The sequence below is a fragment of the Babylonia areolata genome, chromosome 23 (genome assembly GCF_041734735.1).
Source record: "Babylonia areolata isolate BAREFJ2019XMU chromosome 23, ASM4173473v1, whole genome shotgun sequence".
In the NCBI taxonomy this organism is placed as follows: domain Eukaryota; kingdom Metazoa; phylum Mollusca; class Gastropoda; order Neogastropoda; family Buccinidae; genus Babylonia; species Babylonia areolata.
The window spans coordinates 23,818,072-23,840,165 of record NC_134898.1 but is presented as its reverse complement, the minus strand read 5'-3'; the positions used below and the strand labels follow the sequence as shown (position 1 = coordinate 23,840,165).

General features: G+C 38.4%; 2 protein-coding genes across 2 annotated transcripts in view; one reads left to right on the top strand and one right to left on the bottom strand.

The window, feature by feature from the left end:
• Positions 1–2,229: 2,229 nt before the first annotated feature.
• On the bottom strand, positions 2,230–10,632 carry LOC143297617 (uncharacterized). Its single transcript, XM_076610033.1, has 3 exons — positions 10,475–10,632; positions 2,682–2,972; positions 2,230–2,491 (listed from the first exon to the last, which is right to left on the bottom strand). Exons 1-3 carry the CDS (start codon positions 10,630–10,632, stop codon positions 2,431–2,433), a joined length of 510 nt encoding a protein of 169 aa, XP_076466148.1. The 3' UTR covers positions 2,230–2,430.
• The window catches only part of LOC143297745 (mitochondrial glutamate carrier 1-like), a 44,598-nt gene continuing 26,887 nt past the window's right edge, over positions 4,384–22,094 (top strand). Inside the window, exons 1-4 of the mRNA XM_076610199.1 lie at positions 4,384–5,030; positions 6,723–6,797; positions 14,428–14,505; positions 19,742–19,796. Of these exons, the coding sequence (XP_076466314.1) occupies positions 19,780–19,796 (17 nt within the window). The 5' untranslated portion in view covers positions 4,384–5,030; positions 6,723–6,797; positions 14,428–14,505; positions 19,742–19,779. The remainder of the gene's footprint in view (positions 5,031–6,722; positions 6,798–14,427; positions 14,506–19,741; positions 19,797–22,094) is intronic.

Below are 22,094 nucleotides of genomic sequence, written 5' to 3'. Positions count from 1 at the left end.
AAACATATACTCTACATGTTTATCTACATATTTGGATATGAGCCAATCTGCAAACGAAACCAGAGGCAACAAAATATACTAGCAGACCTATGATAGCTCAGTTTTGCTCATTATGATAGACGAAATTTTTGTGCAGACGACTTCAAGTAACTGTCGGCTTTGTGTTGTCCTTCACTTTGTACACGTGTGCATAAAGAATCAACACGCTATAACAAAAGGAGAGACTGCTCCCCACCCCCACCCCCCTGACCACCCAAACTCCTTATAAAGAAGGGGGGTGGGGGGGGTCTTCATTGTGTGTAAGACTGCTGTATATGTGGGGCCAGGAAGCAAGCAGGCTAAGACTTGACAGCACAAGACAGGCGGCAATAGAAATTCGAGCTCTGCTGGCGACCTCATGTGCCACAACGCACGAAGCGGATTGATACACAAACCTTATGTTTGACATGTACATACAGCAAAACCTTCAGAAGAAAGCGTCCAAAATCAAATTACCCTTTCCGTCAAGGCTGACATTGATGTTGGATCATGAACATGCCATACAGAACACAAAGTCGAAGCTAAACAAATAGGTATATGTACCTACTATATTTTGGTGTCCTGGAGAGGAGCCGGCCTGCCCAGCATCGAAAGCCTGCTGATCCAGTGCCAGCTACGCTGGACAGGACACGTTGTCCGCATGACAGACAGCAGGATTCTGAAGATGCTTTTGTATGGCCAGCTGAAGGAAAGCCACAGCGAAATTGGAAGACCCTGCAAGCGCTTCAAGGACACGTTGAAGACAAACGTCAAAGCCTGTGACATAGACATCGCTTCCTGGGAAACTGATGCCCTTGACCGCTCTCGCTGGAGGATGCTGTGCTCTAGCGGCATAAAGACGTTTGAAAACAAGAGAACGCTGGCCATTAAGGAGAAGCGTGAGCGAAGGAAGCAGGGCTCAACTTCTGGAGACGTTTTCCTTTGCAACACCTGTGGGAAGTGCTGCGCATCCAGAATCGGCCTCTTCTCCCATATGAGGACACACACCGACAGATAAACCTGCCTGCCTACTCATCCGTCGGACCGACGGGAGACTCCATCATTTTGGTGTTTCAGCGTTGTCAGTAATAATGTGGAATGTATATGGTTTCGCTACTGTGGTGTGTGATGTGTGCGATGAGAGTGGTGTTGTTTGTGTGTATGGGGATTTTTGTGTGTGTCTGAACGTGCTTTGGTGATTTAGGCTGGATATCTGTGTAGACGTTTTATGGGTGTTGCTTTTTCATTTTGTGCTTAAAAGAACTCTTTCACTGCCATCGCATTTATGCAGCAGCTAGGTAGAGGACCATGTCCCATGCAGGTGACCAGATCATTGTTCTGTTGTCCCTGAACCTACTGCTCTTTATGTTCGGTGTCAGGATAGGCCATATTTTGTACACTTAACAGGAGGAATCCCCAGCTGTTCTCAAACACCATATTTTCTGTGTTTATAATACAAGGGAAATTTGCACTCTAAATTGACTGGCAGTGAAAGGGAAAACGTATGTTTAACTCGCGGGTTTAACGCAGCTGAGCATGTTTGCATGAGCTGTGTGAACTGGGTTATTATTGTTGTTATTACTTGTTGATGCAGTGTCTTGTTATGATTTGTCATGTTGGCTCCTTCGTTGGATCAACCTGCATATTTCAATGATTTATGTCAGTATATATTTGTTGTTGTTCTTGTAAAGCACTTACTGAGAGAAAAAATCATTTAATTAGGCGCTATGTGAATAAACGTAGTAGTAGCAGTAGTGGTAGCAGTATATTTTTGCACCCTGAATTATTACATAACTTAAGTCCCAGGTGTCATCAACTTTGCCCTTTATTTGTATGCTTGCATTTCTTATAGATTATTTTACTGAAGTAATCCACCCACATCAAAAGTAATATAGTTAATATAGATATGTTGAGACTTCTAGTAAACCCTTCCTTTGAAAGGTATATCCCATCTTTGACAAAGTGTTTCATGAAATATCTTAAATGGGTTGTTGGGTTTTTTTTATTGTTTGTTGTTGCTTGTTGTTGTTTTGTTTGTTTGTTGTTGTGTTCAGTTTATCCACTGTCTACAACTCTCTCTTACACATGCATTCCTGATCTCATTAACTCATCCACATTCAGAGTAAGTTCCTCTTTTGGGAAGAGATTATTATTTTACTGATATACAATAAACTGGACACACAGGAGAACAGAACTAAAGGGTTCCACATTCAGAGTAAGTTCTTCTTTAGGCGTTGGCTCTTCCTTCGGAGTCAGTGTTGGCCTCAAGGGCAGCTTGGACGTCAGACTGTTCAGTTCAGGCAGCAGATTCGGCTACAGCGCCACGCGGTTTTCTCATTTTGTAGTCTCCCAGCTTGGGCTCCACCCGCGGGGATAAGGACAACGACAGGTAAATGGAAGATCCGTTGTCTGTCATGAATTGGGGCCAGCCTTCCACACCCAGGTCGCCTTTTTTAGGGGAGGGTTTGCATTTCTGAAAAGAATAGCATACATTGTGCTGTGTTGTACTGTGTTGCATTGTATTGTATTGTATTATTCCTTTGTCATAAGTGTTTTTATTTGTAGTTTTTGGTTTTGTTGTGGGGAGGGGTTGTTTGTTTGTTTTTTAAGTGGACAACTAAACTATTTTCTTTCTCATTTAACATTCTCACCTGCATACATACCGGCCTGACCTGGTCCGCCACAAACACCTCCACCTCCCCAGGGCCGGGGTGGAGCTGTGGCTTCTCGAACCTCTGGTCCCCAGCAGGTGTAGTGGGAGGGCGTTGGGGATCCCCAGGTAAGCATTCGTCATCCTCCCTCCATCCTCCTTCACTTTAATTGACCCCCTTGCAGGGCCCCCCATGGGGCCTGGATGAGGGGCACTGTCCTCATTGACACCACCGTCAGCACGAGGAGAAGGCTTGCTACTGCTGTGCGCCGCGTCATCTTCACTGTCTTCTGCATCACTAGCACTGTTCATACATATACACAGAAAACACATCACAATCTATGCATTGCATAGAAAACACATCACAATCCATACATGTACGTAGAAAACACATCACAATCCATACACATCACAATACATACCGGCATTGCATAGAAAACACATCACAATCCATACATGTACATAGAAAATACATCACAATCCATACATGTACATAGAAAATACATCACAATCCATACATCACAATTTATACATGAACATAGAAAACACATCACAATCCAAACATCACAATCCATACATGTACATAGAAAACACATCACAATGCATATATCATCATCAATACATGTGCATAAAAAACACATCACAATCCATACATGTACATAGAAAACACATCACAATCCATATAATGTACATAGAAAACACATCACAATCCATACATGTACATCGAAAACACATAACAATGCATACATCACAATGTGCTTTCTTTCTTTCTTTTTTTTTCTTTTCTTTATATTTTGTGTCCTTAGAAGTGCTTCCGAGTCTTGCAAGTTCCGCTTTAGCGCTGAACCAGTCGACTCAGTAAAAGAGCCGCTCGGTATTCGCGCAACCAATTTCGATCAGTGAAATATGATGATGTCACAGATGAGGCTGACTCGGGAGATAGGGTTTTCCACTTGAGGATTAATCCGGCTTTTTTTTTTTTTTTTTTTTTTGTCAGCCATGAACTTAAGTGTGTTCTCAATTAGTGGAAATGACTCGGTGGGATGCATATCAGTGAATGCAACCAGTGTTTGGAACGTATACGTGTCAGTTACTGCGAGCAGTTCGAATAACCATTGTCACATACCTAACAGACAGTAAAAACTGAATGGAATAAAACAAGTAAAGGTATACAACTCAAAATATTTGACATGACAGAACCGCCGGGTGTGTCACGTAGTGTGTCACACGGCGTGTGCATATAGAGCTACATCAGTGGTCTAGTCTATGACAGGGAAAACTTATGCCAAATTTCTGCCTGACAAAAGTAAAGCTTTCGGTCCGGCTTGTCCATTTTCTATCTAGGCCTACATGAAATGTTATGCCGGTGTCAACGCGAGTCAATACACTGAGAAATCAATGTCCTCACCAGTGGCCGGCGGCGCGCGCGCACACACACAGCCGGTGACACACACACACACACACACACACACACACACACACACACACACACACACACACACACACACACACACACACACACACTGACACACACACACACCGTGCACGCACACGCACGCACACACACACACACTCACACACACACACACACACACACACACACACACACACACACACACACACACACCGTGACACTCAGTGGCACACACGACACTGAGTGTGGTACTGATATACTGAGGCCTGACTGATATTCTGATATGCCGCGGCAGTAGTCTGCAGGGAGGTAGTCTGTCAGGTGAGACTTGAAGTCCCGTGTACAGTGTGCACTTGGCGCACATAAAAAAAATAAATTAAATTAAATTTTTAAAAAAACACCTGACGAGAAAATATGTTCGTAAGTGACAAAAATTCTGCAGACTCGGAAAAAAATCACTCTGGTAGTCACGGTAAAACACATAGCCTGCATTTCAGTTGGAGAACGAAAAAAATAAGAAGAAGAACCAATGGGGTGGCACTTAACCGTTGTGACACGCTCTCCCTCGGGAGAGCAGCCCGATCGTCACACAGCTGAAGAAATCTGTCCATTGTTTCAAACACACTTTCTGAGAGGACAGTATTCTTATAACTTGTGAGTATATTTCTCATGAGGAGCCGGTACATTTCTTGGCATATTTTCTCCTAAAGGGAGTACATTCCTCATTCGAAAAATATTCCGCGAGGATTTTACACCGGAGTAAATTTCCCGTCGGGAGTAAAATTTTCATGGTACACCGAAAATCGATGTCGACTGAGGCAGAGACACAAAAGGCACATCCATGGCTTAGAAAGGAAAGACAACTGAACTCTAATTTATTCCGCTTGGATTACTTTCCTTGAACACACTCCTGAAGGACGTCAGCACGAAACAGTGTACAGGCTGAGAGTAAGTGTGATCAATACACGCATTGTCTGTCCAGTTTCTAGCTTGTTATAGCCTAACTGACCGAGTTGTGCTATTCGAAAAACAGAGCATCATCTCACAAGTATGCGCCAACGTTATTGCAGGGCAATTGCCCAGGACTGCGGTTCTGTTTACGGTTTATCTCTGAGAATATGACAATAGAAAGAAACGGCGTGGTGGCTGTGTTTCGGTCAAGTACCTCGTGTCAGTGTTACAAGTTCAGTTCAAGTTGGTATTCTGTTATCTGTAACCTGGTCTGCATCATGATGATGAGATCGACGTTGATCTCTCATATTTCATGAACCGTGATCGCACGGGTCTTCTGGCTTTGTACGTTTTTGTGTAATTTTCGGTATCATCATACATTGGTAGTGGTACAATGGTAGTTTGTTTTCGCAAGCTGTTTACGTTTTATGCTGAGAAGTAAGACAAAACTGATGATACGATGTGGGCAGAAAATGTGGCATGGGATAGATCTATTAACCCTTTCACTGCCAGGGAAATATAAGTCCAGCCGCAAGGCCTCTTCCAAGGATAAGCGAAAGTGGGTTATAAATTAGCAAAAATTCTCCATGTTACATTTTTTGTTACAAGTACACAAGCCATGTTTTTTGTTGTTGTTTTTTTTGTTTTGTTTTTTTTCTAAAAGGAAATCGACTGAACTTTCTATTCAATGTTTTTTGTTGTTGTTTTAATTATGGAATGTACACTTGGATAGATTGTGATTTTGTGCTGCTTTTTTGAAAAATAAATTGTATTTTACTTTTTAGCTATGTAATTCTGCTTTTCTAATTTTCTTGGTATACAAAACATAGCTGAATCGTTGTGAATTTTTCAGCAACAAAATCAACAGCACAAGAAGCATGCAAACAATGAAAACACACCAAATGAAGCCCTACTTTTCAAGGTTTTGTGACTGAAGATAGCAACAAATCTGTCAAAACTACACACAGTTTTGAACAATTCCAAACTGCGTGCTTTAATCAAAGTCACACCCACTTACCTAACCACTCACAGGACATGAACTGTTTCAACATTTTCAGTTTCATGAAATGCAGAGCTCTATACATGTCAAACTCTGACCAGCCATGTCTGTGATATAATCTGGGGGAAAAAATTATTCTAACTTTGCTTGCCTGAAGTTGACCAGTGAGGCTGCACAGGTGTTTTCAGCCATGTGTGTGCTTATCCACTAATTTGGGTGTCAGTTGGTAATTTTTTTTTAGCCACATATCACACATTAAACCATATTAGGACTGTGTTCATAAAGAATTATTCATGACTGAAATAGTCTTCTCCTGGGTTGGACATCTGTTCGGACACTATTTTTCTTTCTGGCTGAAGGAAGATTTGAGAAAGTCCAGTGATGGATTGACCTTTGAAAGTGTAATGTAGGCAGGCAGTCAAGCTACAACTACAGTGTGATGGGTTAACCCTTCATGTAGGTAGTTAATAGGTTAATATATATATATATATATATATAGAGAGAGAGAGAGAGAGAGAGAGAGAGAGAGATGTACTCAAGAACACAATATGTTTACAACAGATGTTCACATGGCTTTTTTTCTTCTTCTTTTAATGTTCATGTACACTACAGTGTATCCCAGACACTTAAGACAGCTACATCCCAACCTCAGCCTCTGTCCCTCATTTTTTATTAAAATCATTTTGCAGACAGCCATTGGCAGAAGAAAGTGAAATTACCAACAACATTTTTGGCCAGTGAAAACGAAGAAGACGACATTGAATGTAATAAACTTGTGCATGACAGCATGTGAAAATCAGCTTCAGATATCTTTATTTTTCCTTTCAGTTTTTCTTTCATAGTTTCAGTTATACTTAAATTTCTGATAAACCACTGCACCCTACAAATTGGGATTGATCTTGATGATAATACATACATGTAACAATAAACATAAACATACTTACTCCTTGTCACTTTCAGTGTTACTTAGATTGCTCAGTAAGTATGAAGCTTTTCACTTTCAGAATAATGAATAATAACAGTTTCTGGTTCAGACAATAATCAGTTGACAAAGAAACTCAGAGAGTCTTTGATACACTGACTGAGGTCGTAAAAGGCAAAACTCATGTGCGCTTGCGTACACACACACACACGCATGCACGCACGTAGGCACGCACGCATGCACGCACGCACACATAACATAAGGCATGATTTGAATTTGACTTAGAGAACTTTGCAAAATTGCAAGCAAACTTTCTATTGACAAAATAGATTTACCATTCTGAAGACAAGTATTTGATGCATATTCTGTTTGAATCTAACTTCACAGTAGACTAGAGTAAAGCCATGTGTAAAGCCATTCATTGATGAATTTGCTTTTCTTTTTTTTCCTACTTTTCTGTAACTCCACCTGTTGCCTGTCCATAAATCTATGACAACTAAATTCTATCATGCTAATCTTCAGATTTAACTGCAGAAAACAAGAAACATGATCATGAAAGATGGTACTCCTAATTATTGATGATATGCCTCGTAGAATTAAATATTTTCTGGAAAATGATGTGCTGGTGTCATCAATATCACTAAATATTATTTTGTGATCTTGCTGAATTTTTTTTTCCTAGTCCTGTTCCATTTTTTTGTTGTTGTTGTTTTTGTTGGTTTTTTTAATCCTTTGTTAAACTTTAAGAATTACTCCATTCTTTTAAACAAAAGAACAAAATAAGAGAGGTTTTTTTGTTTGTTTTTTGTGGTTTTGTTTATGTTTTTCTAGCCTTCAGTGATACATTGTCTTTTATCAGTTTATGTTTTGAAATTATATGAAATTTTCAACTTTGTAAATGGTACAACTGCAAGCAGGAATCAGGACTCTGCTTCATTGGTGGTATGGGCTGATCAACACAATAAAAATCCAGCTTGAAGTTGAACTTGAATTTTTGTAAATAACTCCTGTCACCTGTGACAAATTTATGGCTGAGAGAGAACAAGCAGAGAATGTTCAGTTTTCATGATTAATCAATGTATGTAGCTGTTGACAAGACTGATGAGGTCAGAATTTATACTGGAAGGAAGGAATTCAAATTAGAAATAAACCTTAAAAGTTTGTGTGTATATAATGTAAAACGTGTATACATGTTGGCTTTATTGTCAGTATATTGGTACCCATGTATGATGTATGTCAGTATTGGGTATATCGCTGTCAGTATGTTGTTTCTCCTCTTTTTAGATGCTTGGAATGCAAAGATAGAAACACAAAACTCTTTAGATGTGCAGAATTGTTTATTTAACTTTTTATTTATGAAATGTGATCACTTTTGTGTTTTACTGCATGCTCTGTATTGTTTAATACCAGTGCTGTTGATTTACTTCCAGACTGCTTATTTAATTATTTATACATGTGCGCTTTAATATATGTTTTTATTATTCTGTTCAGTCATTTGTTTCACTTTCAATAGTGTTTGTTGTCAGCATGAATTTATCAGTTTTACTTCTTCTCACTGGTCTTTTGTCTAAGTAATAATGATAATTTAACAATAGCTAGATGCTCTTCTGTAGCACTGTGCCCTCACATCGCAATTTACAAATATGACAAGAAAGAAACAACAGTAATAAAAAAAAAATTAAAAAAAGAAATTCAAGGGGCAATGGGGAGGGTACTAAGAAAGGAAGAGAGACAGACAGACACAGAGAGAAAGAACAGAATGTGGAAAAGATAGAGTACAGAATCTAAAATGGAGAGGGTGAGTGTCAGTGATTGGAGAAAGAAAAAACATAATATTGGAAGGGTGTGTCACTGTGTGTGAGAGGCTGGATGGGGGAAGCGGGATTAGGACCAAAAAAAAAAATCCATAATCAAATATTGTATGCACCACTTCTGTAGATCATTATTTCAAAAGAGGTTCATGTGGGGACCTACAATAAACAACCAACTGGACTATTTAACACATAACTAGCTAACTTTAATAAAGAACAGTTTGAAATATATAACTTTTTCCAAAAAATGTTAACATTTGAAACGGGCAACACATGTTCCATAATTTCTGGAGGCAAAAAAGGTTTCATTACTAAACAGTGGGTTAAAATGTGCTCTACCATTAAACGTCCCTTGCAAATGCATTCAATATTTTCACAATATTTTGTGTATGGGGCATTTAGTAATAACCTAAATGCATTGCTCTTAACAGCCCTGCCAGTTCTTTTAGCATTTAATAAGGCAGAAGTGTTAACTTCTGAAGACAGAAAGGAATTTTGCATATTTCTTTCAACAATATTACACATTTCAGATGATGATAAACAATGAAGTTCAGCTCCAAGCTTTGCAAGATGATCTGTATGTTCATTAGAGAAAAGTCCACAGTGTGAGGGAATCCAGCACATTTCAGTATTAGTTCCTCTCATTTGAATACAGTGAATCAAAAATCTTTTTTCAAAAATGATGTTATATGTTATAAAAATGATGTTTATTTTGTGTCGATTCAGAATCAGTTCTGCAATCTATCAAATCAGGTTCAACCATGTACAAACATTAATTATAACTTCCAGATTCGTGTTTGGCACCCAAACTAACCTTTCAGTTGAAGATCGAAGTGACCAGGAAGACTGATATTAAGTTGAGAGTGAAGAAGAGAGGTACTGCAGTAGTGTGCCATCAAAAAATGCGTTATGCATGCATGGCAATTTAGAACTGAATGCAGAATTGTTAATTTGAAGCCAGTGCAGCTTCTTTGACTGAGCAAAGGTGTGACATGCTTTAATTTCTGTGTTACAAGTTTAGTTGCACTTGCAAAGTGATTTGATATGTTTCAGCTGGTATGTATACATGCATACTATACTGTGGAGAGGGGGGGGGGGAGAATGTTAAGAGGGAAAGCGAGAGAGAGAGAGAGAAAAAAAAAAGCTAATACTAGTAATACTAATAGTGAAATCATGTGAGGAAGTTAACTTCCTTCACCTGATTGTGAAGACTTTATTTGAAGCTGTCCTTAAGTAGGTTTTCAACACTTGTATGCTGTACATTTTTGGGGGGTTTGATATTACATGTATAATATACAATAAAACATATTGTGCAGAATTTTCACTTTCGGTTTCTCAGGGAGGCATCACTGCAAAAGTGCATATTATAAGTTTGTCACTATGTGTCACTGGAATGAAAACACTTGTTGAACATTGTATTTATAGTTTAACAGCTGTGTAGAACAACAGTGAATGATGAGAATAATTTAGGAAATTCACTGTTCAGAAGAGAAACATTTACGCTTATAATATGATAGGAAAGCCATTATATAACCTCAAAGGCAGAACCAGGAAATGGAAAGTCAATGTATATATATATATATATATATATATATATATATATATATATATATATATATATATATATATATATATATATTGCAGGGATTTCTTTGAATAATTTCAGAAAAAAGCTTAATTCACACACTCATCATGCCTGTGTGCACACTCAGGAGGGGTATATCGCACATAGATACAGAGAGGAGGGGGTTTGACTTTGAGGGGACACTCAGTGGCAAAACTGATTGTACGTTTGTAGAAATGAGGGTCACAGCACATGTACATGAAGCTGTTTTCAGCTCCTGTGTTGCCAAGCTTGAAAGTCATCCTTGATCATTCACAAGGACGTTGTATCAGAAGGATAATGTTTCTTCTGATAGCGATTCTTTTTTTCTTTTCTTTTTTCTTTTTTTTTTCTTTTTTTTTTTAAATTAAAGAAACATTACTGCTGGTATAGTGTCTATTATACTTACAGGCTCTGTCCACAGTTTGCCTTAGGTTTTGTTTACCAAACAAAAGGAATGATAATGGCTGGTGTAGTCTTTTGTGATCACCTGCGCTTGAAACAGCATTGTTTGCTAGGACACACACATACACACACACATACACAAGCATGCACGCACACACACACGCACGCACGCACACGCACGCACACTCACTCACACTCCCTTTCTCTCTCTCTCTCTCTCTCTCTCTCTCTCTCTCTCTCTCTCTCTGTCTGTCTCTCTCTCAAGTCAGTCTGATGTCAGAAGTTTTATAATGAACTTTGCTAAGTGAGTGCTTTTGGACATGGACAAAATATGTTTGCTTAAATGTTGCATTTTCACTTCTGTCCCCAACCCTCACTGTCACACCCAACCAATTTTTGACCTGTACAGCCATAGCAAGATCTCTTCTGCTCTCTCTTTTTTCTTCTTTTTATCATTTATGTGTTTTAGTTTTTACACAGACTTCAGTGACAAATAGCCAAATGGGGAAGTATTAACATGATTTAGGTTCTGAGTATGAGCAACACTGTTCCACATATTTTTGACAGCATTATTTCATTTGTTTTGTTCTTCGCCATTTCTCCTGTAGTAAATTATCCTAACAGCCCCCCTACACTGGTCAGGAGAAGACTGTCAGACAACACCTGTTGCTCGTTTGAACACAGCATCCTTGCTGGCTGTGGCCACTAGTGTTGTGTATACTATTGTAAATTGTTTAATTTTTATTCACTCACATACACTGCGGAGTGATGGCCTAGAGGTAACGCGTCCGCATAGGAAGCGAGAGAATCTGAACGCGCTGGTTCGAATCACGGCTCAGCCGCCGATATTTTCTCTCCCTCCACTAGACCTTGAGTGGTGGTCTGGACACTAGTCATTCGGATGAGACGATAAACCGAGGTCCCGTGTGCAGCACGCACTTAGCGCACGTAAAAGAACCCACGGCAACAAAAGGGTTGTTCCTGGCAAAATTCTGTAGAAAAATCCACGTCAATAGGAAAAACAAATAAAACTGCACGCAGGAAAAATACAAAAAACACAAAAAAAATGGGTGGCGCTGTAGTATAGCGACACGCTCTCCCTGGGGAGAGCAGCCCGAATTTCACACAGAGAAATCTGTTGTGATAAAAAGAAATGCAAAATACAAAATACACAGCTGTGTACAAGCGTAAATGTCACTCTCTCACGCTGGGAGTGGGAGTAAAAAAAAAATGGTGATGGCAGGCAAAAATGAAAGTCAAAGGTTTTATTATCAGTTCTCCCTGAAAATGGAGTATGGCTGCCTACATGGAAGGTAAAAATGGTCATACACGGAAAAACCCACTCGTGTACTTATATATAATATATACAAGTGAATGTGGGAGTTGCAGCCCACGAACGAAGAAGAAGAATTATCAATTGTGAACACCAGTTTTGAAATTAACAGAAAATGAATAGATACTCATGATCATAATTTTCTCATCATCATCATGGGATTATAACTTAATTACAGAAAAGTTAATGAGACAACGTGGTTGCAGAAAGACACATATTGTGCTAATCCACCATGTGACGAATCCGCCATGTCTTATGTACTTGGCTAGTTTCCTCTTTATGTTTTTAAGTAGGCATATAGTTCAAGAGATAACCAAGTAGCAAAAACTAAAGTATATGTCAGCGGCATCTGTGCTATGATACTACTTATAGAAGACATCAGTTGGTCTGTCAGTGCAAGATAAAGTTAGACAAGGAGATGCTGTAATAGCTCATGCTTGAAATTTGCAGTGTTTGCAGTTAAATCATTGGTGATGGCTTGTCATATTTGCTCAGCATCTGGAAATGGGGAAAGAATATCTGAAAAAATGTAGAACAAATGGGGAAAATGCACACGACCCACCAGCAGAGACATTAATATATCACTTTATCAGTATCAGTATCACATCAGTAACTGAAGGAGGAGTCACTGCATTTGGACAAATCCATATACGCTTCACCACTTCTGCTAAGCAGATGCCTGACCAGCAGCGTAACCCAACGCGCTTAGTCAGGCCTTGAGGAAGAAAAAAAATCATGAATATGGTGCATTCATAATGTATTAGAATGTAAGCAGCGCACAGTTGTGGGCTTGCTTTGTTATGTCAGTTTCAGTTAATTTCATTTTCATTTTCATGGAGGTGTCAGAGAGTATGGACAGATTCATACATAACACATCTGTTGTAAAAAAAAAAAATATAATAAAAAAATTTTAAAAAAAGAAGAAAAGATAGATAAATGAATATATATAATTAAACTGAAAAAGATAGATAAATAAATACTAATAATTAAACTGAAAGCAGCAGATGCCTAACCTTTGTATAATGATAAACCCAACTTGCTGATAAGGTCTTGAGAGCCTGTCCTAGATTTGTGTAAAAAAAAAAAAAAAAAAAAAAAAAAGGAGGAAGGTAGCAGAATGGTTAAGATGTTTACCTGTCAATACACTGCCCATGAGGGTCTGGGTTCAAATCCCAGCTTCGCCTTTTCTCCCAAGTTTGACTGGAAAATGGAACAGAGCATCTAGTCATTTGGACGAGACAATAAACAAAGGTCCTGTGTGCAGTGCTCACTTGACGCACTGAAAAAGATCTCACGGGAACATAAGTGTTGTCCTCTGGTGAAATTCTATGGAGGAAATCTACTCTTGGTATGTACACAAATATATGCATGCACTCTAGGCTTGATCTAAGCAGGTTGGGTTATGCTGCTGGTCAGAGCATCTTCCTAGCAGATGTCGTTTGGCATAAATGGATTTTGTCTGAATGCAGTGATGCCTCCTTGAAAAACTGAAAGTGAAAACTGTAAAACATTAATGCAAAGATGAAATTAAAGAAGACAAAATAAACAAGTATTTAAATAGTGAAAGGAAAGATACATAGAACGCAAATGATCAAAAGTCATAAAAACAAGAGCGAAAATGGGTTTGCTTTGTGAACCTGTGTGCAAGCACACATGCGCACACACCAACACAAGCCTGCAAATGCACATGTATACACATTTAGGCATACACATAGATAGATTTACACAATGCACATGCAACAATTTTCAGTCTCACAGACACAAAAGCCCGAAGTGTGATTTCAATTATCAATAGCTCACAGAGAACCCATTTTTTTATGTTTGCAAAACCAAGCTTCTGCTTACGCCAGATAAAGCTGAATGTGAAGCTGCAAGCAGGGAGCATATTTTGTCTCTGAAATTGTCAGGTATGCATGAACCAGTTTTGAAATAGGGGAGACACTGTGGTTTGATGAATATTCTGTTACATAAACTTGAATTAACAAACTTTTGGGGGAAGACTTTTGATCAAAGTAACAACTTTTCGCACCTCACTTGGATTCTGCCTGCTCATATCAACCTGAGGTAAAACCTTTGAGGTGGTTGATCTGAAACTTTATGAGTGCAGAAGGATGAGTCCTACGAGTCAGTGGAATCAGGATCTCGATGTGTTCAGTTAAGTCTTGTATTAAGGTGTGTTTTGAATAACAGTATGTCTGCCAACTACAAGTCAAATTTATAATTCTTTTCTCTTTTTTTTTTTTTTTTTTTTGTTGTTGTTGTCATGTTGATAATATGATGTTGAGAGAAAATAATTGTTAACTATTTTCTGTCATATCAGGTTTCCCTTGAGAACTCCAGAGCTTTCGTCCTACAAATAGTGGAACACACCTGTACCAAAGAGCCTCGAACATTTAAAGTAGGTTGACTGCTGAACCTTGAGTCTAGATCAGATAAGCAGTGTTTGAGGGTACTCTAAGGTCATAGATCTTGTTACCAGTTGAAGCTTTTATCTTGTGGTCATCATGTTTCAGTACAAATAAATGCATGTATATACATTTACATACACTCACATGATACAGACAAGCGCACAAGGGTGGCCACATGCATACACACACACTGACAGTGACACAGACACACCATGGACACACAGTGACACACACACACACACAACATGCAGTCACACACACTCACACACCCCCACACATACCCATACACACACTCACACACCCATATGCACAAAGTACACACACACACACACACACCTTCTTTAAAGCTTACCATATTGTTCACTTCACTTTAACATGACTTGCTTCTGTCACTTTCACGTCACTTGAAAATTTCACCTTCAGGCTTCAGTTCTTCTCGCTAGAAGTTGTGTTTTTTTGTGTGTGTTTTTTTTTGGGGGGTGGGGGGGTTGTTTGTTTGTTTGTTTTGCTTTTGTTTTTGTTGTTTTTGTTTTTTTTTGTCTGGGGACCTTAATTGGACTCTCAAATTTTGTTGACTGTAATATTTTAGTTTGGTGCCTCTTTATCAGTTCAGGTCTTGCCATATTAATGAGAAAGGTGTTCATTTCAGTGGCTTGCTGGATTTAATCACAATGTCTCTTAATCATTGATGATAATAGATGGTAACATGTATTGTTGTTGATAATTTTTCTGTCAGAGTTAGTTTGGACCAGTCCATTTGTTGTTTGCATGTTTTTTCGTGGTTTGTGTTTTGTTATTATTGTTTTTTTTCCTATTGACATTATGTGTGTGTGTGTGTGTGTTAATCATAGTATGTTTGTTTGTTTTTTGACATTTATATGTGTTTGCATTTCTGTTGTTTTTCTTATGTTGATGAATTAAAAAAAACTGGCACCGACACATCACTTACAATGCAGGTGCCCAGACCATGAGACATCTCTCCACTATTGTTATTCTGTGTTCTTGGGCTGCAACTCCCGCATTCACTCACATATGAGTGGTCTTTTACGTGTTTGACTATTTTTACTCCACCTTGTAAGCTATCAATGAACCATGCCCCATTTTCTGAGTTGTGCATAACGGGCATGTTCTTGTTTCCGTAAACTGTTTCTGAACACTGACATGGATTACAAGACATTTATCGTGGGCATTTGATCATTTGCATGTAGATATGATATCCATGAACAGAAACCAGGCACTAGCAAGTCTGTACATATTTTGAACTGTCAGATCAGAAAATTGTCTACCTTCAACCCACCAGGTGACCATGATGGGGACTCAAACCCAGGACCCTAAGATAGAAGGTCCAACACTATGACCACTCAGATGATGGGCCAGTCATGACGGGCCATGTGGAGTGATGGCCTAGAGGTAATGCATCCACCTCGGAAGCCAGAGAATCTGAGCACGCTGGTTCAAATCACAGCTCAGCCGCCGATATTTTCTCCCCCTCCATTAGACCTTGAGTGGTGGTCTGGACGTTAGTCATTCGGATGAAATGATAAACTGAGGTCCCATGTGCAGCGTGCACTTAGCACACGTAAAAGAACCCACGGCAACAAAAGGGTTGTTCCTGGCAAAATTCTGTAGAAAAATCCACTTCGATAGGAAAAACAAATAAAAAAAACTACACGCAGGAAAGAATTAAAAAAACAAAAGGGTGGCGCTGTAGTATAGCGATATGCTCTCCCTGGGGAGAGCAGCCCGAATTTCACACAGAGAAATCTGTTGTGATAAAAAGAAACACAAATACAATACAAATACAAATAATGTCACTCTGACTCTGAGTCATAATAATCGACACATTATATGGTATGTTGCCCATGCTCTGTGTCTGAGTCATGATAATTGACACATTTTTGTATCCTTCTTCGCACGTCATCCATGGGAAATTTATTCACAGCTGGTGCTCCACTTGAGCTTTGGGCTTCTTGTGCAGCCCCTTTTTGTCGAGGTCCTTGAAGCAAACTGATGACAAACATTGCCTGTGGCTGTATTGTAACTGTTGCCGTTCATGTCTCATGTGTTCACCTGGAGAGGGCTTGAAGCTGTGCTTTAAAAAAAAAAAAAAAAAAAAAAAAAAAAGAGGAAAAATTGATGAATTTTGATTTTGTGAGCGGTGTGTGTGGAGGGGTTGTGTGTGTGTGCGCGCGCACGTGTGTGTCTGTGTGTGTGTCTGTGTGTGATGTGTGTGAATATGTGTGTGTGTGAATTTCTATTAAAAAAAAAAAAAAATGCTGCCTGTAGATTTTGCTAGATTTTAGAAAACATAGTTCAGATTTTCGATATGATGGAAAAAATTAATAGATTTAACATACATACATACATATATCTGTTATATCTATCTATCTATAGCATGAATGCATCTTCCACAATGATCCATCCAGTTTTCTGGAAGTCAGAATCCTAGTATCATTCAAATTGAAACATTGATATTGGTGATTTGATTTTTTTTTCTTCTTCTTCTTTTTTAAATTATAAGATATATCCTTGATGAAAACCTTACATTGCAAACAAAATGTGTGAGTGAAGGTGAATATTGGTTGAAACTTTTCTATTTTGAGAAAGAAAAAGATTACCATTTTCAGTCATTTGGGTGAAACTTCTTTTATATTTATATATGTGTGTGTGTGTGTGTGTGTGCACGCGCGCGCCAAATGGCTAAGTGATATCTATGCCAAATGGCTAGGTGATTTCTACACAGGGCAAGTTTTGTTCGCTTCATCAAAAGTGTTGCATGGATCAGCCTCAGGTTGAGCTTACATGCTCATAGACACTCAAGCTAGGTTTTATTTGAAATTTCATGACACAAGACTCTCAAAATTGATCGATTGGTGATATTTTACGGAAGTGGCCAGTGATCCATCTACTCAGTGTCTGTCTGTTTTACACATGCTTCCCGGTAAAGCTGGTCACAGCTGCTGATGTGTATATATATATATATATATATATATATATATATATATATATATATATGAGTTGCAGCTCTGAGGGCTGTTCTGTGAAACCTCCTGTCTGTGACAAGTGTATCAATTTTAATGTAAATGCCCCAGACAAAAAAATGACTTGCAACATCTGTTTTGTTCTCTTGTTGGAAGCTGATATATTTACTGTACATCACACAGACTGTGACCTATTATTTTAGATTTTTTTCTTTTTTTTTCTTTTTTTCATGTGTGTTCTGTTTTGTTTGGTGTGTGTGTATGTGTTTGTGTGTATGTGTGTGTGTGTGTGCTGTTGTTTGTGTATACATGCGTCTGAAAGTTTTGTTATACATATGTGTGTGTGTGTGTGTGTGTGTGTGTAGAAAAAAACATGGTTGGAGAAACTAGTGTATTGTATATGTGGCCTGTGTGTACATGCTCCGTGTGTGTGTGTGTGTGTGTGTGTGTGTGTGTGTGCGCGCGCGCGCGCTTGCACGTACCTACATTTCTTAATTAATGTTTTCATGTTTAACTATTGTTATGGGTGTTTTTTTAATGTGTAAATGTTTTTTGCTTTATTGTTGTTGTTTTTGTGTGTGTGTGTTCTTTTTACTTTGCAAATTGTAAGATTCTTGTATTTTAAATTGTATTTCATATGGGAACTCTGAAACTGTTTCCAAGCATGCAATACTAGTACTACTAAACTGCCATCCATATGAACCGATTCTGGACAACACTTTGCTCTTTGTTTCACTGCTCTGTCCATTTTATCATTATAAAAAACTTGAAGAATGAGATGGCATCCAGCAGAAAGTGATTGCGGTATCTAGCAAACATAAATGATAAAGCATTGAATATGTGGCTGATTTCAGTTATTGTTTCAGATCTTGTCTGTGTTGTTGAATTCCATTGATTGTATTGCCTGAAGCACTGACTTAGATTCAACACAGAACATATTGATAAAGATGTGCAATTTTTGAATCAACACAGAAAAGGATATTTAAAATGTTTTGTGTAAAATGAAGGAGTAAATTTAAGGCCATCAGGTTGGCAGCAAGTTCAGCTGTGAAAATTGATTTCTTGTTTCCAGTATGAAACGATTTCTCAATCTTCAGATCAGGTGTTTAGATATGCAGAACCCATTTTTTTTCACAAATACTTAACTGTCCATGCAGAGTTTTTTGTTGTTGTTGTTGTTTTGTTGTTGTTGTTGTTGTTTTTGTGTGTGTGTGGTGATTTGATATTTATTTTGAATATGATATTTAACATAACTTGCTGGTATGTTTATATTGTCATCCTTTTTTTAAATCAGCATGGTCAATATTAAGCTGAGATCTTCATAGTTCCCAAACAAAAGTTAGGAAGAAAGATAGTGTGACGAATACTGAATCCTTTTCAAGAGTAATCCCAGAGCCCTTCATAATATCCACAGTATATGTTGCCAGTGTCATCTGAGAGGATATTGATTTTGCTCACTCCTTTTCAAACAGTTGCTACACAATTAAGGTACTCCATTCCATATCTCATTACCTTTATTCTATCGTCTGTTGATCTACAATTGTTTTTTTTACACACGTTTGAATGTGTGTGTTCTTTTTTTTATCATTGGTTTATTGTCCTTTTTTGTCTTTTTTCTTTTGTGTGTGTGTGTGTGTGTGTGTGTTCATATGGGGTGGGGGTTGGGTTCTCACATGCTTTGTGTCTTCTGGACAGGTTATTGCAGAGTGCTTTGAAAGGTTTCAAAGCACTACATATGTATATGCATTGTTATTTTATTGTGATTATGGTGATGATGATGATATTCATTTTTATTATTATGTTTATTACTGTTATTATTTGGATGTAGCTTGTTTGGCTTGGTCTTATTATGTTTCCAACAAAATGCTGGACTTGTTGCATTGGAGAAAGGAACAATAGACTGTAGAATGGATCTGAGTGCACACATGTGCGTCACATGTTCATGGCTGTGTGTGTGTGTGTTTGTGTGTGTGTGATGTTTTTGTGTGAGTGTTTGGTAAATGCTGTTGTAGGTTTTGTAATTTATTCTCTGTGTGTGTGTGTGTGTGTGTGTGTGTGTGTGTGTGTGTTTACATGTGCAAGCTTGTAAATCATACACAATATGGATGTTTGTGTGATTTAATGTGTACACATGTGTATGTTTGCGTAGGCTACAATGATGTGTCCACACTCGCATAATGTGCTCTCAGTACTTTGTGTTACAATGACAAATGCACAGCTGCAGTAAAATAAATTTTTCTTCCAGATCAACAACCTTTCTGACACAGCCAAACAGGACATTTAATGGATTCAAAATTTAAGTGAGTATACTAATTTAATTGTTTGTCTTCTCTCAGAAGACATGTTTGGGAGGTTTGGCAATGTCCACAATTTTTCCCCCCAGAACGGAATGAGTAGTGTTGGCAACAATGCGTCTGTCAGTCTGTCAGTCACACAGAGGATTTGAGGGGAAGAAATGTGGATATTGCTGAAGGTTTATCATACCTTGGTCTAATTCAAGGTGATTGTTGTTTTTCTTGTTGTTTGGGTTTTCTGTTGTTTTGTTGTTGTTTGGTGGTTTGTTTTTTTTGTTGTTGTTTTTTTGCAGTGTGCCTTTAAATCTGTACTCATTTCAAAGAGGATATATATATATGTATGTTATACTTTTTTCTTCTTCTTCTTCTTCTTCTGTAGAGCAATAACTTGAGTCAGTGATTGTGCAGGGGAGGGTGGGGGTACGGGGTAGTAGAACAGGAGCAGGACTAAAAAAAATATGAAAAAAGATATTATCACAAAATGAATGGTAATTTTTTTACACTACAAGTCTTATGATCAAACGTGATAACAGTTTCTTTTGAAAACAAAGGGCTTGAGGTTTGCTTCTTTTTTTTTCTCCTAAGAATGATCATTAATACTGACAAGTAAAAAAAAAAATGTTGTTGTGATTGACTTTATTGATTGGTGTTTGGAAAAAAAATATATTCGATTTATCATATTTTATGTCATAGTCACAGTGTTCCATTGAAAGCATCTGCACGTTTTTATGCAGATTCTTCATGTGTTGTGCAGATCAGAGTAGTTCACTGAAGCATTATACCTTCTCTCTGTGTGTTCATCACATCTTTCTGTGTTTCTGTCTCTGTCTCTGTCTGTCTCCATGTCTTTATCTGCCTGTCTCTGCCACACATTTATTCTGCATCCGTGTGTTTTTCACCTGTACATATATGTCTAATTCAAATTGTTTTGTACTTTTTTTTTCTTTTCTTTTTTTATCCAAACATTAGTGTGTTGAGAATGATAAGAGATCAGGTGCTTTCTTTTTCTTCCAAGAGGAAAGGATGGTCAAGACACTTATCTACCAATACAGTGTGCATGAGGGTTTCCATTCAAATCCTGCTCTGGCCCTTTCACCCAAGTAAGACTGGAAAATTAAACTGGGTGTCTAGTCATTCAGATGGGATGATAAACCAAGGTCCCATGTGCAGCACGCACTTGGCACACTGAAAAAGAACCAACGGCAATATAACTGTTGTCCTGTGGCCAGAAGAAGAAATCCACTCTGACAGGTACACAAATATATTACATGCATGCACTCAAGGCCTGACTTAGCGCATTGGATTATGCTGCTGGTAAGGCATCTGCCTAGCAGGTGTGTGAAAGCGTATATATGGATTTGTCCAAATGCAGTAACAGATCCTTGAGAAAGTGAAAGTGAAACTGTGTAACATTGTGAAAGCACAGTTGTTGTTTCTTCTCACACCCTGCTTGACAGGCCTGTCAGTGCCTGTTCACTTTCACCGCATGGTTTTCAGCAGCTGGTGGCATTGACTGGAGCACAATGTGCAGAGGATGAATGTTTTTGTTTCTCGTGTGCTGCACAGTTAGAAAGCATTGTTTTGTTGTTGTGTTGTTGTTGTTGTTTTTTACCAAGTGTTATCAGTTACCTTCAAAATGAAAGAGGACTGTGATGTTTTTTTGTGAGTGTGGTACCATGAGAATTTCAGAGAAATTTATAGGGGGGAATATTTGTCGGACGTTGTATCCAACTTTACTGTAGGTCATGTTACCATTGTTTCATCAGTAACTGTTGGGGGACAAAAGCCTGTACTGCTCATCATATATTGGTAGATGAACTGTTGGAAAATTTACTGTCAGATGACAGACATATATTAATTTAAGTGCAGTCACAACAGGAATTATCATCACCCAATATGGGATATCATCCTCTTTCATCCATTTCTTCTTCCTAATCTAAACTCAGCTCCTCCCCCGTCTCCTCTCCCCTATCAAACCATCAGGAAAGAAGCCGCCAGAAGGAATGGAAGGGGCGAAATCTCTAGTGTTGTTGCATGCACATCAAAATAGTATGGTTTTTTTCGTTGTTGTTTATTTGGTTTTTTTTTCTTTTTCTTTTTTTTTTTTTTGGTGGGGGGGGGGGGAGGGGTTCAGGGAGGTCAGGGGAGGTGGGGGGGGGGGGGGGGGGGCTTGTGCTGTTGGTGGTTTTCTTTTGCTGTTTTTTAATGCATCATCTACAAAAACAAAACAAAAAAAAAGTTACCATAGCTGTTTTCTGATTATCTTTCCCATGCACATCAGAACTATGACTTAGTGTTTAGAAA